At 38.7% G+C, this 18,413-nt stretch overlaps 1 protein-coding gene across 2 annotated transcripts in view; it reads right to left on the bottom strand.

Moving 5' to 3' along the window:
* Positions 1 to 3,560: 3,560 nt before the first annotated feature.
* PRKD1 (protein kinase D1) overlaps positions 3,561 to 18,413 on the bottom strand; it is a 312,778-nt gene continuing 297,925 nt past the window's right edge. For both annotated transcript variants that reach the window (XM_029952419.1, XM_029952420.1), the window contains 2 exons: positions 5,365 to 5,450; positions 3,561 to 4,538 (listed from right to left, as the gene is read on the bottom strand). In XM_029952419.1, coding sequence (XP_029808279.1) covers positions 4,320 to 4,538; positions 5,365 to 5,450 — 305 coding nt within the window. In that variant the 3' untranslated portion in view covers positions 3,561 to 4,319. The remainder of the gene's footprint in view (positions 4,539 to 5,364; positions 5,451 to 18,413) is intronic.

Below are 18,413 nucleotides of genomic sequence, written 5' to 3'. Positions count from 1 at the left end.
GAGAGAGAGACCGAGAGTGAGCAGGGGAGGGTCAGAGAGAGAGGGAGACACAGAATTGGAAGCAGGCTCCAGGCTCTGAGCTGTGAGCACAGAGCCTGACGCGGGGCTCAAACCCACGAACATGAGATCATGACCTGAGCTGAAGTCGGGTTGGATGTTCAACCAACTGAGTCACCCAGGCGCCCCAGGGACACCTTCTTGACATTTAAATTAAACGATGCTCTCATAAAATCTATGAATTAGGAGAAAATGTAGAAGTCACCTGTTACAGAAATAAGTTTATATAAGCTTATATATTGCTTCTTGTCTTATTATAGAAATAAGAAATGAACTTCAAAGAAGTGAAACTAATTCCTGGCTAATTCCTGAAATTCCTGTGATCCAGAAATCTGTGGGATACATAGAATTCTAATTGAATAGTACTTAATTAATTTTTGGACCCCACAGCTTTTGTACCATTAAAAAATTTGAATTTATCTTGTAGATAACTGGAAGTAGAGTCTTGGAGGATTTTAGAACACGTGAGGAAAAGGATGAAAGTAATATTGGTGAAAATAAACCTGGCAGTGGTGTATAGAGTAGATGGGAAGGAGAAGAGCCTGGAGGAAAAGGTTTCACTGAGACGAAGTGTACAATGCTGACGTGAAGGTGAAAAATGATAATGCTGATTTTAGACCTGTTGAATTTAAGTCATCGTGGGACCTTTATATATATACAGTCTAGAATTCATGGAGAGTGGAGACTAGATTGTTGAGAGTTCAGGGGGGCAATATAGTTTTGGGAATGCTGGCTAAAATAAAAATTGAACTCATGGAAATAAATCATATGAGGAGAAAATACTGAAAAGAAAGTAAGGGAAACCTTAGCAAATGCATCCAGAGGTAGGGAAGAGGAGGAAATTCACATCTGTTGACCTGGAACATATGCGAGCACTTTGCCTAAGAAATTTAAATACTCCCCTTAGTCATCCCGTTATTGCTGTTCTACTCATGAGGAGACCCAAGGATTTTATAGTAGTTTGTGGAAGTTCACTTAACAAGGCTTGGAGTTGGGATTTGGATCCATACCTGTTAAGCTTCAAAGGTCAATAGCCCTTTCAGTAGCCCATCAGAATAAATGGAGGCAGAACATCAGATAAGGTAGGTCATAGGGAATACAGGTGGCAACCATATTTTCCTTTTCATCTGCCATATTCCTAGCACATAGAAAGTGGCCAAGTTGTTGAATGACTAAGGAAGAGCAAACCACTTTAATGATGCCTTGAGGCAAGTAGGCACTGAGTTTTATGTTTGTATTATTTTATTTAGACCCTCACAACACCCCTAAAGTGACAGGAGCCATTACAGTGCTTTCATGGTCACCCAGAATTCAAACCAAAAGTAGTCTGTCTCAATATTTGGGTTTCCAGCCTCCATGTATACTGAGACAATCCATTAATTTTGAGGTAGAGGCCAATGATGACTCTTACGAGATAGTGATTCATTAATAATAGAAATGAAACCTTATTCAATGGGATATAAACACAGAAGTCCAAGGGAAAAAGTGAGAAATTTGCCAGAGAAAGAATAGACAGAAATAAGCCATTTGCTAATTGGAGAAGTAAGGTTCAAGTTGATTTGTTTATATTATTTTATTGCAAGTGGGAAGCTGAGCTTATCTCAAGTCAAAGGGTAATCATTGGTGGAAACCAAAACAGAGAGAACAGTCTTTACAGCGATGTGAAAAGGTTGAGATGAAGAACTTGTTTCCTATTGGCAACAGAAAGCAGAAGGCTCTTCCCCATAGGCCTTGGGGTATCTTCACAGGAACCAGTAATTGGCTTCTTAAAACAAGTCCAAACAAACGGTATGCAAACCTAATCACTTCCTAGGGGTAGTCAAACTTAATAGTGACTGGATAATGGATGCAGAGGAGTCAGATGATTTTCTTATTCTCACCACTGTACTTATTTTACACGCTCAGTCACGAAGGCTCACTATATATTTCTCAAAATAGTCTCCATCAGAGTGAGAAGTCACCAAACTCAAAGATGATTTCTTCCTAGGGATAAATGAATATATTCAAGCATCACTGATCAAAATATTTTTCTCAGCACTGTCCTCTTCTTCAGGCCAAATGCAAGCACAGTAGCAGTTTGCATTATTTCAAGATATATTGATAGAAACCAGCAATTTGTATGGTACCTTGGTGGGCTGATAAAGTCATTGCTTAAGAAATGTCTCTGTGACAATGACAGAAGACACATCCTCCCTAAAACATGCTTTTGTCATCTCTCTCTCTCTCTTTTTTTGTTAGAATCAGAAGATACTTTTGTACCAAAAATGCTGGACTACCTTTTGAATTAAACATAGACTATGGACCTACCTATGTCACTTAATACTGTGACAGACCACTGATGCGAAGTGTGGACAGCTTTTTTGATGATTTTAGCATAGAAAGTGGGTGCCCATTCAATGAAATGGGATTCTCTGCAGCATCACTGATAATTCTGGGTGAAGAGATGTAGCATGACTGTCAGTGGCTCCCTTTTCTCTGAACACCAGCAGTTGTTTTTTTCCTGTGCTTGATGACGCTGCACAACAGGCTGTCTAAATAGCACTGCCACACACATGTCCTTTTGGCATGGCTATTCTGAATGTAGCAGTAGAGCCATAGTCATTACAAAATGCTAGAAGGTTTGGTCCTCAAAAGGCCAAAACCATGATCTCTCAATAGTATTTTCTATTGCTGTCTACTTCATTTTTGAACTTCTTCCTTTGGCTTCTACATTATTACTCCAGTGAATTCCATCTTTAAACATTCCTTTTCAATTTTCCTTTCATTCTGAACATTCCATATTGGCATTTCTGAGGTATATGTCCCAAGATCACTTCTGTCTCATTCTGTCTCATTTTATCCCCAAGAATCCAAGTCATCCTAATCAACATGTGGTGAGCTTGGGACTTCCAAATCTGTTCCTTCAGCTCCAGAATACTTCCCCGAAGCTCCAGACACATAACTAAATGCTTTCAGGATATTCTAAACTTTGTTGTCTTGCTAGAAAGAAAAACCGCCCATATTATCCATTCCATACTCAAAAGCCTGTTGAGTCCAATATTAGTTTTCCCCTCACCAGGCTGGAAAACAAAAATGTCAGTCGACTTTCTCTTTAGGAATTTCCCCCCCAGTCTTTATGTGTTTTTGTAGTTCACTTTAGAACCTTCTTGTTTAGATAATATTCAAAGAAATCAGAGCCATTATTGTAGTAAATCCTAGTTTTATGTTGACTAAGTCAGAAAGCTACACTGGGATTGCCTTTTGCAATATTCTTAATGCCTCCAAGTGTCCTGTTTGCCTTTGGTCATTTTTCCTGTTAAGAGCTCTTTCATTCTATTGGAAACCAGATGACATGCAACACAGAAATGCTTCATTACACCTTGAAACATACTTTTAAGCTTCAGAATAGTTAAAGCCAAATTCTAAAGCATGAGACTTTTTCTGCTTTTTGAGCAGACACCTCTGCTCCTAAATGGCTTGAGAATACTAGTGTGAATTACAAATTCAGCCAGATGGACACATACTTTGAGAAGAATATTTATTTGTTATTACTGAAAAATACACAAAGGCGAAAGGTTGCTTAGCTGCTCATTTTCCATAGTACAGAGGGTATAGTAAGAAAGGGGGACACATCTGTTATATACGGCAGCTTACATTTCTAAGGCATTTAGGCTTATGAGGAGTAGGTGCGCCTAGGTCCACTTACTTGAGTTTAAACATACTGAGGCACACCAGGCAGGCAAAAGATTTCAAACTATACAGTAAACTCTTTCATGCGGTTGTGTCTAGGATTGTAAATCCATCTTCTATCCCCCATCATTCGTTTTTTCCACAAGAGTTTTGGGAGTTGTTCATAGAACTGGTAATAATCTACTCTTCAAGAGTTTGCTTATAATGACAATGCCAATGGGACACACAGGACAGAACTATTTCATGGACAGGTTCTGTAGACTCCTACCAAATTGAGGCTCCAGTAAGAAAAACACCAATTTGCAAAGGCACAGTGGAGACAGGTTTAATGCATTAAATACAACATGAATCATTCACAATAACAAGTTTAGTGTTTCAGGGAACTTTTGTTAATACAACACAGTTGGTCACACAAAATACAAATGCTTCTGTTGATTTGTCTTGGCAACTCAGATACATCAACAGTGCTAACAGTTTAACAGCTTTGTTCTCATCTGACAGAAAATAATGGCAGTTCTGCAAGGCAAATGTTAAACCTGACCGTATGTATTTATTAATTCCCCAGTGTTTTGACAGATTATAGGGGATGGAACTCAGAGGATGCTGACACGCTCACTGAGGGCTTTCATCTCTGTTTCTTCAGCTTCAGGACTGTCACGGTGGCTAGCGCTTGGACCGATCAGGCGCACAGGGCACTGCAGCCCCTGCTCCCCGGCGTACTGCTGCCACCGCAGATCGTCGCTTTCGTGGGTGAGGTAGCGTTCCCCGATTTTGCACTCCAGCTCTCGCAAATCTAACCAGGTCTGATAGTCCTGAGGAAGGAATTCCAAAATATTACCATAGAGACAATTCAAACTCATTCAAGTACTGTCTCATTTGTTGTCAGTACCCACCACAGATGGGTTAGTTACCCTTTTGCCTTGCACTCTATCAGTACCCTGTCTTTCCATCAGGCACCCTGAAGTGACGTCATTGGCACTGAAGCCATCCTATTTGCCTAACTATTGTGCATCAGAGGCTGGGCAATCAATACCTGGCAGTCAAGCAATTAGGCATCTTGTTATTCCTCTGATACTTAATGCCTACAAATAATCCTTCAGTATTTCGCAGTATGAGTTTTCTAAAGTTAGATGTGAAAATATATATGTAAGAGAAAACAAACACATGCATATATTTTATATTTGTCATGCATTTGTTGCCTGAATATTAGCGTAGGCTTTTAAAACACAGCTTGCAAAGGAGACCAGTGCATGACCATATGGGCATCTGCTTGGACACTTCTCAGGATTACACATACAGATGCTCTTGAAATCTGGTCCTGAGAGTTTTATAGCAACCTTAGATTTTCTGGGTTTTTTTTCTTTTCTTTTCTTTTTTTTTTTTTTTTTTTTGGCATGTGGGCAAGTGCATGTATGTATGTGTGGTATATTTCTTCCATGTCACATTTTCTTGGTAGAGAGATTAAGAAACACTAAATTGGTATTAATTCCTAAGGAGTTGCATGCATTTTGGCAAATGCATTGATATAAGAACACTTTTAATTAAAAATATACCAAAAGATTTTTACATATAATATTAAATCTTATAAATATTCAGAAGATCATCTGATAGGGAAAATATCCAATGAATGATTTTTACCTGTAGCCACGGGTGACTCAAGGTCTTATCCACGCTGTAGCGCTTTCTCATTTTTACTTGCAGCAAGTTATTGATAAGATCGATGGCTGAAAAAAATTCAATGATTCATAAAAATGGAAGATAAATCTGGAATATATGAATAATTCATTTACAGTTTATTTCACATCCACTCACACTGTTAAATATAGCATAGTAATAGCAAGCACTAGAACCTGAAGAAAATACCTCTTGAGATTTCTAAAACCTGGCCCTTCATTTTATTTTGGATGCTAAAAAATGAAATTGAAAATAATTGTAGAAAAGGGAATATGAGTCTTTTGTGAGTACAATGTAAATTTCTCTTCTAGTCTGTAATACATTTTTCTAAAGTAGGAATTTTGTTTAAATATACATCATTTAACTTATACTAAATGCAGAATACAAGTAATATTCAAGAGAAACCATTTACTAATCTTGTTTTGTGTTTAAAGATTAACTATCTGTAATGGGCTTCATAATCTTGAATTAAATAACAGACCTCTGGACACCAAATTAAAAGGAATAAAATAGAACACAACATGGCCATGACTCAGGATAAACTCTGAGCCTAAAAACCAGTGACCCAATATTTTTTTATTATTTTTTAAAATTTCTTTTTACATTTATTTTACTTTTTGGGAGACAGGGAGAGACAGAGTGTGAACAGCGGAGGGACAGAGAGAGAGACACACACACAGAAATCCAGAGCAGGCTCCAGGCTCTGAGCTAGCTGTCAGCACAGAGCCCGACATGGGGCTTGAACCCATGAACTGTGAGATGATGACCTGAACTGAAGTCAGAAGCTTAACCGACTGAGCCACCCAGGTGCCCCTCTCATTTGCTTTTTAAAATATCCAATGAATTAGAATTATATCAGCCTTCATTGTTTTCTAGGGGAAGAAAGGAAAAGAATTTGTCTAACAAGAATGATTCTATAAGGTTAGAACCAGTCTATCCAGCTTAGTACCCTGCCTCTGATTGGGACTCTGACAGAGTATAATTTAGGGGGGAAAAATGATTCTTCTAGTTATTTAGTCTACAAAGCATCTGAGTTACCTATACTTCATATGACAGGATTTCCCCTCACCTTTGTAAAGATTATATTTTCAGCCTATATTATTAATAGTTCATTATTTATTACCTTCACTATTATATTTCCTACTCTTTCTTATAATAATTTCCCATATTTCTTTCATCTTAGCATTTTCTCCCCCCAAAAGAGCTTAGTGAAATCTATGAAACCAATGGAACATTCACATTTCACTGAAGTTAATTTCTACCCATAACATACCATGGTCACTACGTTTCCTAAGAGATGGATCTTTCCTCTCCAAATCTTAATCAAATAGGTAGCTGACATAAAAAATGCAAATTAGCTCCCCAACTTCCCCAATTATCAAGTCCTGAATCAGGGTCCGACTGTATTGTATGGTCTACATCAGCCTGTATGGATCTGAAAATACGGGCTATCACAGGGGTCCAGAGGCAACCTGGGACAAAGATTGCTTCAAATAAAGTGAATCAGAATCTTGTCATTATCAGGCAAAGAGAAATGATTACTACAGACATTTTTAAATGTTTATTTTTTATTGTTTATTTTGAGGGAGAGTGTGTGAATGTTGTGTGTGCTGGCCGGGGAGGAGCAGAATGAGGGAGACAAAGAATCCCAAGCAGGTTTCAAGTTGTCAGGGCAGAAAGGGTCTCGATCCAAAAAACCGTGAGTGAGATCATGACCTGAGCTGAAATCAAGAGTCAGACACTCAATTGACTGAACCACCCAGGCATCCCAAGAGAAATAATTTCGATAGCCTTTTGGTAATCTAGAGTTCTATCTCTCTGATACTAACATTCCAAGTATTTGCATGCTTGAATGGCCATAGAATCAAACACTTAAGAATCCTTTGATTGGAGAAAGTAAATACAATAGCTCACATTTAAATGCCATCTAGGCCAATATAGTCTTGCCTTAGCTGGGATACCTTAGGAAACACGGTACTTAGTACAATTTCAAATTCCAAGCATGTGTTCCCAGAGAGCTTTTGAAAGTATAGTTCTCTCGGTGAACTGTGTATTGGGCATGTGCTTTAAAACATCCATTCACATGATTTACTCACTGGTGAGTAAAGTGCACCTTACGTTCTTGCTGCTGTGAAGTCACAGAGCAAAAATGGAGGATGAGGGGATACAGGAGAGCTTATGTGCTACTGTAAGCAGCATTATGCTTCCCCAGACCCTGCAGGCAATAAATACATGTTATTAATTCGCTCATTCTGCTTTGAATTCTATAATTAGGAAGGTAGGAGTACAGTAACTCAACAAAAGGTCTGGTTTGTGCCCAAATGCACCCCAACAGTGAGCCACACTGCCTAATGGGGAGGGAAGTACTGCCAGAGGAGAAACTGTAAGTTTCCGAGGGGAGTGGAATATGTGGAGATGAAAAAATTTTCTGCTGAATGAAGCACACAATCACAGTCTGAACACAGCACAGCACCCAGGGGATGTGAATAAACACAACAAGATAATGGCGAATACCTCCAAGAGGAAGTAGTTTAGGATCTAAGGGCAGATTTAGAAGATATATATGTGTACATATAAATGTCTGTTGTTGATAAATATGTTTTGTGGCTCTTGGTAGACGAAAGCAAATATGGTTAGCTTTGGGCACCTGACGTTACTCCGAAACTAGGTCTATCATTAGTGTTTGAGAGCGCTATTCTGCTCATCACTGTTTCTGAACTCTTATAATGTCCTTTTTATTAATCACCTCATGCAGTTCAGCATTAACTGTATCATCCAAAATGCCTTTCACTGAGTCCATTTTTAAAAGATATTCTAAAGTTTTTCTTTTTTTTTAACAATGTTCTCTTTATTGGTCCCACGTTTCACTCATTCATTAATCTGTTCATTCACCAAATCTGCCCTAACAAATTACTGTTGGCAATTACTTAGGGAACAAAAAGATAATGATAAAGTTCTGACCCTAAAACGCTCCCAGTCTAGTTGCAAAGGCAAAACATGAGTGTGTGTATATGTGCACACACTCACACACACGTACACCTATGAGGTACTCTTCAATGGTCCAGTCTGTTTTGTGCTAAGCAGTTACATGACCCAAGTGACAAGAATTCTTTTCTCCTAAATTGTGCCCCAAATTGTTTTTATAACTTACCCACATTAATCCTATCTATGCTCTAGATGCAGTGGACGACTTGGCTCTGTTCTAGACGACAGTTTTCAAGTCTTAGGGATGGTGATTCACCTTTACCTCGTCTTCCAGGGCTCCATCAGTGGACTTTCAGACCCCTCAGTCTTCCTGTGCGCCCTCATTTCAACATTCCTGTAGCTTTTCTTCAAGGTTTCTGTTCATTGTTGACTAGAATTTTCCTCATAATTAGCTGATGTATTTGTACACACAGATATTACTGAGATTTTTTTCTATTTCACATTCATATTATTATATAGTCCTAAACACAATCCTATGAAAGCAGTTATTATTCCAATCTACATTTTATATAAAAGGAAAAGATCATTAACTTGGTCAAGGTATGATAGCTCCTGAACCAAGGCTGAAATCTAGGGGGACTGGCTCCAAAGCCTCTTCTCTTGAAGACTGTGGCATATAGCAACTAGATCATACCATTAACTCATTATTATCAACTGATAATAATGTTGAAAATTTAACATTTTATATTTTTCCAATTATGAACATTAAATTCTTAAGTTTCCACATTTTTATGTTCACACACACACACACCTCTGTATGTTTCTTTTAAGTTTCTTTATTTATTTTGAGAGAGACAGAGACATCAATAGGTGGGGGAGAGGCAGAGAGAGAGGGAGACAGAGAATCCAAAACAGGCCCCCAGGCTGCCAGCACAGAGCCCAACATGAGGCTCAAATCCACAAAACTGCAAGGTCATGACCAGAGCTGAAACCAAGAACTGGACACTTAACTGACAGCCACCCTGGTGCCCCAACACCTTTGTGAGTTTAACTCCACATTTTAGCATTCAAAGACTATTCTCAATAGGTGTGATTCCCTCCTATCATAAGGGGTAAACCTCCTAGCTTTCTACCACTTTCAGACCAAACAAGCCTATCTGCTATGCATTAAAGAGATTATCAGGAACTTTTTTGGGTCAGGAAAAAGCTTAAATATCAGGCTGGATGACTCTACCCTAGATCACAGTCCCAACTGCCATGCTTATTGGTTATTCTTTGAGCAAGGCTGACAAAAAAAAGCAGTGTTTCCTCTCAGGAGTATTGCTATCCAGTCTATATTTTATCAACTTCTCCAAGGGTTCTTGTGGGAGATGTTTTCCAAATGTTTTATTATCGTCAAGGCATATAAGTCCTCATTCAACCATTCCACTTACTTAAAAAGTAAATTCAATTATTCTGGAAAATAAAATAAAGTAAAAAATTGACTAATATTGGCTTTTAGTCATTTTATTTTAAGACCAAGATTTGTTTTCTTTCCTTTTTTTTTTTTTTGAGATTTTATTTTTAAGTAATCTCCACACCCAATGTGGGGCTTGAACTCATGACCCTGAGATCAAGAGTCACATGCTCCTCTGACCCTATCAGGATTTGTTTTCTAAATGTAAACTATCTACTCAATCATTCACTTTAGGGTTTTGTCAAGGATAAATGTTAAGCTTCTTGTTGCATGACTTCAGAATTCATTCTTTCCTCTTTTTAGGAATTCAGAAAACTCTGGCCTTAAGTATCCTGGTATCTGTCTCATTTTATCCATGATTTACTAAACATTACTCAGGATAGCTCTAAGAGGACTGCTGTGAGCTTCTTTAATATGCAGTCCTGAACATTTATTGGATTTATAGCTGCCATCAGGAGTCCATCCTCTTGTGATCCCACCACTTCCCTCCAGATTCTAACTCCCAGCAGAAACTGCTGGGTAATGATCAAACATAAGGGATCCAAGCTAGGGGATGGGGAAAGCCAGTAGCAAATGGGCAAAAAGACTAGTAGAATTGGAGTAGCCACAGCAGTGCCCAAAGGGGACCAGCAATCGGAGAAAAAGTCCAAACAGGTCTCACCTCCAGTTCCAAAACTTAAATCAAGACTCAGCATTCTGATCTAGAGGGATGCAGGGGGTGAAGGGGGGGGGAGAGATAATGGGGCTGATACCACAATGGAACATTCTGTGAATATCTCTCAAAAACTAAGCAAAGGAGACAGGGGGCTGCGGGAAATACAAGTAAAGAAGCAGACTGCAATAGTAGCATGGAAAGTCAGAAGGAAAGGTGGCATGCTGGCACTGCAGAGAAGGATGCCCTTGCCCAAGGGGAAGGGAGAAAAAGGCAGAAGCTCCAGGCTTCCCATGAGGATCTGCTGCCCAAGAGGTCTCTTTACCCCCATGAGAAAGGGATACTGGAGGAGATCATGTCTCAAAAAATCATGGTACCTTGCACTTCCTTTTCTACATACAGCAAAAAGTATATATCCAAACATCTGCCTTTCAAGAGTTGCTGTTTATTGCAACGTAGTGCTGGTCTCCACAGTTTTGGGCAATCAGCTGATGACATTTTAAATATCTGACATTGGTTAGGGCCAAAGCTATGCAGGAAGTCCTTTACTCCCTTGGATCATATATTTTGTTTCACGCTTTCCTCTTCTTATTCTCTCAGTCTGAACACCCTCCTATCTGTCTCTAAAGAAAACAGGAGAAAAGCAGGCAGTAGCTGATTTCTCTTTCTTTTTGTAGTAAATACATTAATTTTTTCAGAGATTGGTAGGATTATTTTCTGATTGTACTTGTCCATTTACTCTGGAAGTTAACCTTTCTAATTTTCTGAGGGTTTTGTTCTCTTATTCATGCTTAAGTTCAATCCCTTCCTTCCCTATTATTAATAAATTGTCTTAATTCCAAGTTCTCTAAAGACTTTTACTTCTTTTTTAAATATTTTATTTATTTTTGATACAGAGAGAGAGCATGAGAGGGGAGGGGCAGAGAGAGGAGACACAGGACTGGAAGTAGGCTCCAGGCTCTGAGCTAGCTGTCAGCACAGAGCCTGATGCGGGGCTCGAACCCACAAATGTGAGATCTGACCTGAGCCAAAGTCGGAGGCTCAACCGACTGAGCCACCCAGGCACCTCTCTAAAGACTTTTAACAACCACATTAAGGTGAGGGATAGAAGCAGAGAAGTGTTCACATGTAGCCTAGAAGACTTACCTATAAACTGTACAGTTTTTTTTAATGTTTACTTATTTTTGAGAGAGAGAGAGAGAGAGAGAGAGAGAGAGAGAGGGAGAGGGAGACACAGAATCCAAAGCAGGCTCCAGACTCTGAACTGTCACGATACAGCCCGATGCAGGGGTTTGAACTCGTGAACAGCAAGATCATGACCTGAGCTTAACTGACTGAGCCACCCAGGCACCATCTGTATAGGTTCAATAATGATTAAATACAAGCTGGTTGCTACATTCTTAAAGGGTCAAATGACTGACTGCCTATTTCACCAGTAGTTAATAACAAACTGAATGAAAAGTGCCACAGAAGTCCTGTGAAGGTAATTTTTCCAGTAGAAATTCAAAGAAGACATATCTGATCTAATACTACCTGCACCTTCCCCCTTGAGCACTAAGCATATAACCACTGGCTTCATACAGCAAAAGTGCAGCTCTTTCTATCCACGGTTCCCTGCTACTTAAATAAAATCACCAAGTCACATTGTAAAACCTTTCAAGACTTCTTTCTTGACCCCTGCACCAACAATCCACAACAGAGGCAATGTGAGAAATCTTTCCCTTTTCTTTGTTCCTGGAAAATTTTAAACAACTGTATGGTTCAAAATTTCATTTTTAAAGAATCCCCTATCCTTCATGAGCAGAGTTTTGTGCTTTCTACAGTGTCTCTAGCCATGAATTCATACTATTGTTTCCTATACATTAGAAAAAAAAAAGTTTTTAAAGTGTATTTTGAGAGAGAGAGCAAGTAGGGGAAGAAAATCTGGTTTTTTTGAAGCCTAATTTTCTTTTTTGCTACAGTAAACTCTTGGCTAACACAGTTACTTGCCCCCTAACTTCCTGTACATCAATTTCTCTCACTGCCCCATCAGTTGAGAGACTAAAATGTCAGGAAAGCAAAAAAATAAAATAAAATAAAAAATAAATTTAATCAAACATTCTCTGTTACTAGAGTGGGGTTTTGAGCAGATGTTAGGAGAGCTACAGTTCTGGGCAGCCTGTTTGCCAGGTGCACTAGCAATATCGGAACAAAACCAAAAGTAAATGCTATATGCAGGTGCTGAAGGAATTTATGTTTTAATATGCAAGGGAATGTTCCATCAGAGTGTTAATTGTATGTATTCCATTTTCTTCTTCCATTAAAATTCGGAATTATCATTAGACCTGTAGGGACTATCTTGGAGTCATTCTGTATTTCAAAACAACTACCACATGTATGAACAAAATAGGTTCTCTGTATGTAGGAGGTATATTTGCATACACCACTGCTGCAGCTAAACTGAACGACATCCAAAACCTGGAGAAAATCCTACCAAGTGAATAGAATTGGACATATGTGAATATATAATAGGTCCCTTGGGTCACACCTCTCAGTCATTTCCATTTCCCATCTTGTGTTATTTCGATGCAAGTCCCTCTTCCCACTAGATTTTAACTCCTTGAAGGTCATACAGATTATGTGTTCGTTTTTGCAAGGAAGTTTCATAAATATTTAAAATAAAATGCATCACTCACTGCCTTAGGAAAATGCTCGCTAAACAGCATTTGGTAGATTGAACACATTAATTAGACATCTAAATGGCCATTTCCTCAGGTCTAAGTTTGAATATCCACAATATGTGCATAGGGTTTGTGTATTTTGGCTAAACATATTCCTGGATGGTAAGATATTACAACTCCATAAAATGTAACAGATCGTAGGATTGGTGATTTCTATCAGAAAATCAGAATAGTGCTGAGACTATCTGCAATACAGCTCGGGTGATTCTGCAACGTTTACTGTATAGAGAAATTACCCATGAACTCCATGGACCGACCTCTTCTTTTTCCAGAAACAGCACCTTTTTAAAAAGTTTGTCCCTACTGTCTTCTGTCCACCTGCAAATTATTTAGGTTCAAATTTTCAAGTTGGAAACCAGATCAGAACTATTATTCTAATGGGGCCGTCAGCTCCCTGCCTTCAAGGAAGTGTTTTCTTTTTTCCCTACTATTCTGCCTCACTGCCTGTCAGTGTTCAGTACTTCTCTTGGTTTGCTTCATGCTGATGGTAAGTTGTGTGTTTATTTTAAAAATCGTTTTGCAACCCTTCACATTCCAGCTCTCAACCCAGCAAGCTGTTGCCCGGCAACACTAACTGGGCCGCTCCTCTCTGGCTGAAACCAGAGGCTGCAGGCAGCAAACAAGGCCGCTGAAAATCATCATCTAACTCGTTCCGAGTCAATTACTGCAATCCAATGAAGTGCAAGACCTTTCGAGACTCAAGTTGGTATCTTTCCTTTTCCAGTTCTTTTTCTGTAGAAAGTTACTCTATCAATGTTTATGCCTTTGCTTTACATTCAATTTCTTTTCCCCCTGAAGACTGGAAACACAATCTTAGAAATCACAAATTGTTTAAACACGGCATACAACAGCCCTGAAAATGATGCTAAATTGATTCAAATTTTAAGGTAGAAATCAAAACATATTTACAGGATTCTAATCATGTGAGGGGTGGATTTTCCCCCCATTTTCACACACATTAAAATCCTTTGAGGAGGATTCTGTTTTTCTGATTTTTTTAGTGCTAATACTCAAACCACAGGTCAAGTGAAAATCTTCAGGGAGGGGCTTCCAGGTCTCTGTATCTTTAGAAGCACCTCCAGTGTTGCTAGTATGCAGTTGGAATTGAGAACAACTCTGCCCAGAAGTACTTCTCAGACTTTTACACACATAGAATAACCCAGGGATCTTAAATTGAAGATTCTGATTCAGTAGATCTGGGGTAAGAGCTGAGAGTCTATTTTTTAGTGGCTCCCGGGAGAAGCCTTAGACCTACACATGGAACCTTGCTACACACTTTGAGTAGCAAGGAATGAGAGGTGGAAGAACATTGAGAGTAGTTAATACTGTCCCAGGGGCCCCTGAAGTGATGAATGTAAACATAGAGAAAGGCATGTAAACATACAGATACCTCCTCAGCCCCATCGGGTTTAGTATTCTGGAAGGAGGACATAGAAGGGTTTTTAGATAGCTTTCATTCATTTCATTCAGAAAGAGCACACAAATTGGATTACATAAATCAGTTCTCAAATAACTGCAACTGGAGCTCTGGGTCGTCCTGGTATCATAACATTTAATAGAGACCAATGAAATGGAGTCCTCTCTTTAGGGTCTTACTTCCCTATCACCCAACGAAAGGTCTAAGTACAGAACTGGAAAACCTGGCTTATCAACAATGTTCGTGAGAAGGAATTTAGGTTCCAAATCCACAGTAAACACAACATAAGTCTACCTGTTGTTCCTAAGTCAGTTGTGATTTTTAGGCCATGCTGAAAGAAATGTGTTCTTTATCATGAGAAAGTGGTTGCTTCACTTTATACTTAGACTTGAGTCTAAGTGAGTGAGAACAGCTTTGGGGTTTGAAAAACAAAGATAAGAGGGTTTGGACCAGAGTGAACAGGAGGCTGAAGGAAAAGCTGATTGCCCAAGAGAAGAGATCAGGGGTGACATGGTAGCTGCTTTTCAAATCTGAGATTAGCCTCTATTTGGAAAAAAGAGCGGGCTTATTCTAACAGTGGGTAAAAACAGATTTTTGCTCATTGTGCTAGGGTCAGATTCAGAAGAAATAAGGGCTCTTGTGAAACCATTTTCTATCACAGAAGCAATTTAAGAATGTTCTGGATAATTACGCAGTATACTGGCATAAGAGAGCAGTACAGGGGCTGAGTAAGATTTTTAACATGTTATATTTTGAAATATTCTCTGCTGTCATTCTGGAAGAGAGCAAACTTACAGAATACTTAAACCTTTACTGTTCCTCTACCCTGACTTTTCAGATGTCATATTTCTTAAATTTTTTTTTAATGTTTTATTTATTTTTGATACAGAGAGAGACAGAGCATGAGAGGGGGAGGGGCAGAGAGAGAAGGAGACACAGAACTGGAAGCAGGCTCCAGGCTCTGAGCTAGCTGTCAGCACAGAGCCCGACGCAGGGCTCGAACCTACGAACGTGAGATCTGACCTGAGCCGAAGCCGGAGACTTAACCGACTGAGCCACCCAGGTGCCCCCTCAGATGTCATATTTCAACTCAAGGATGATATATGTTCAGAAATGAAATTTTAATTTTATAATAGGGATATGCAGGAAACACTTCAATTCGGACGACAAATAAATAGCCAATTTTGGTGCACTTATAATGCCAATATTCTTTTTGTAATGCTAATATTCTTGCTAAAACTTCTGAGTGGTTTTTCCCTACAAATTACCATGTGTTAGAGAAAATTCTTTCAGGTTTATTTTACTTGCTATCAAAATAAATGATTCATTTCCTGGTGGTACACCCTTTCAGATAGTATCTCATTTGGATTTTGAAATATATATGTATACATACACATCCATACATAATAAATAATTAACTCTATTAGAAGATTTTAAAAATCATTGTATGCCTTTGGTTCCTAATTTTAAACTTACTTATTATTATTGAATGAACTGCATGGCTTAAAAGAAGGTAAATTAAGTAATTCCAGAGTTTAGAGGAGAGATTATTAAACCCCAGTGGAAGTCTGAACCCACATAATTTACTTTAGTTTACCAGCCGTGAGAGAATTCCTGACAGTCAAGCATTTTAAAGCGGCTCATTGGCTAGCCCCTTCACATCTCGTTTGTGCTGTTATGTCTGACAGTGGTGCTAATATGTGGACAAATCAATCTATTCATTAATATTCAGCAGGCTTGCTGGATCTGCAAGTTTCATAAACTGTTACAAACACAGTTTAATTATTAAAATGACAATTGTCTTTCTTTTGTTTCCTATACCATTGGACTTCTGGGTCTCATCTACCCGAGGCTTATTTTCAATGGGGTTGTTTTTTGTTTTGAACAATATGTAGTGCAAGAGGGACCTACAGCTGGTTCCTTTTCATGACAAAGTGTTACTTCCAACTTAAGTGTTTAGCGTTCTGGAACACTGTTGGATTTTGAAAACATACCATGTGGTATTCTTGGTGCAAGCAAGGCTTTTATTTAGCTTTGCTTTGTGTTTGTACTGGCTGTAGTTTTCATCTTCAATTTCTGGGAGAAAAACACATTTGTGACCAATTTTATTTGAATTAACCACCCTGAATGATAAAAAGTGCTTTAAATGTAAAATTTAGACCCTTTGATAAATTTAGCGGTGTATTATGATGGCCATTCTATGACTTGAGATGCCATACATTCTACTGTTCATAAATGTCAGCACAGGATTGAAACCAACTGGCAGAGAAAATTACAGCTACGTCTATCAGGGAAAGGAGGAGGCAGAAATACTAACAGTGAGGCTATCTGAGTACACAAGCAGGAAAAAACCTATGTCACGGGTGTTTCATAATTTAATAATCTTGAACTGAAGATAGCTATAGGATTAATGCAAGGGGCTCTCCTCCCCATCCCCCCTTTTATATGTGGAATGTCAAGCTTCCTGTCAGCTCTTAATTCTTCATAATACACACTAACCATGTGACTCCGAGGCTGAGCAGTCACAACACAGCAGGTGACTTGAGAATAGGTGCTTCTTCAGACGTCACCTGTGAATGCGGAATATGATCTCTATCTGCGGGGGCTGGGTAATCATTGTGAGACAATTTCCAAGGCTGCCTCTGTGTTGATTACTGCCTGCTTGTCTCCCTAATGTCACATAAAGGAATATCAAAACTCAGAAGAAAAAAATAGTAATTTCTCTGGTGATCTTCATGGTCTATTACTAACCTTCCACAAATTGACCATGTGTCTCTAATTGAGCACATCAATTCAAGTTGATGATGGAAATGTACTTTTTACTCTAATAGATGCTTTCCCATTGCTGCAGGTTTGTCATCATTCTGGTAAGATGGCTTGCACTGGTGCAAGTTACACCTCTCTTTACCAGCTGTTACAATCCACGTCACTCGGTTGTCCACCATTTCCCTGCTTCCTCTAAGAGTAAGCTCTTGGGAAAACAAAAGCTGCCTACTAAAGTCATATAAAAAAATAGTTTCAGATGTATGTGATAATTCTGAGCAGCCGAAGGAATGTAGGAAAAGAGAATTTGTTTGACTTTCACACTTAGTAATTCTCCTTTGGGTGAGCATAAGTTGAGAGAATGGAGGCTGTGTCTTCTTCATCTGCCCAGTCACGATGCCGGACCAGCATTACAGACCAGGAAACATAACCCTTGCTCTTCAGTGAATAACACTTACTTATACAATATTATACACACACACACACACACACACACACACATACACACACACACACATATATATATACATACATGTGTATATATATATATTTGTACGCTTAAAATTTTTGACATTTTTTGACCAGTCAGGGAATAATTACAGTTATATAGAGGCTGTACTCCATTTATTCCTGGAGCCTTCTTTCCTCCCATGTACTTCTGTTCATTTTTATTATTCTTTATTGAAAGTACTGCATGCATCTGGTAAAAGATCTAAATCAATTGGTAAAACGAGTTCAAAAGGAAATACAAAAATCTCCCATCTCATTATCTCTTTTAACTACTTAAAAAATTTCTTCTAATTAGCTTTAAGCCAGTGCCACTTAGAGGAGGTTCATGGATCAATACCTATATGTGAACCCATTGGTCTACAATGAGAGGTATAGAAAGTAAGACTAAGTCTGTGGGAACGCTTATAGCAAATTGATATTGCTGTCATATTTTTTATTCAATTTGATAAAATAAAATAAAGTGGTCCATATGTTTAGAAATTAAGATAAAATAAAACTGGTCCTTCATCACAGAGTTTGAGAAGAACCACCGTAAGAACAAAACAAACCAGGGGTGCCTGGGTGGCTCAG

The sequence above is a fragment of the Suricata suricatta genome, chromosome 9, assembly GCF_006229205.1.
Source record: "Suricata suricatta isolate VVHF042 chromosome 9, meerkat_22Aug2017_6uvM2_HiC, whole genome shotgun sequence".
Classification (NCBI taxonomy): domain Eukaryota; kingdom Metazoa; phylum Chordata; class Mammalia; order Carnivora; family Herpestidae; genus Suricata; species Suricata suricatta.
Note: the sequence above shows the minus strand (reverse complement) of the source record. Positions and strands in the feature narration are given on the sequence as shown.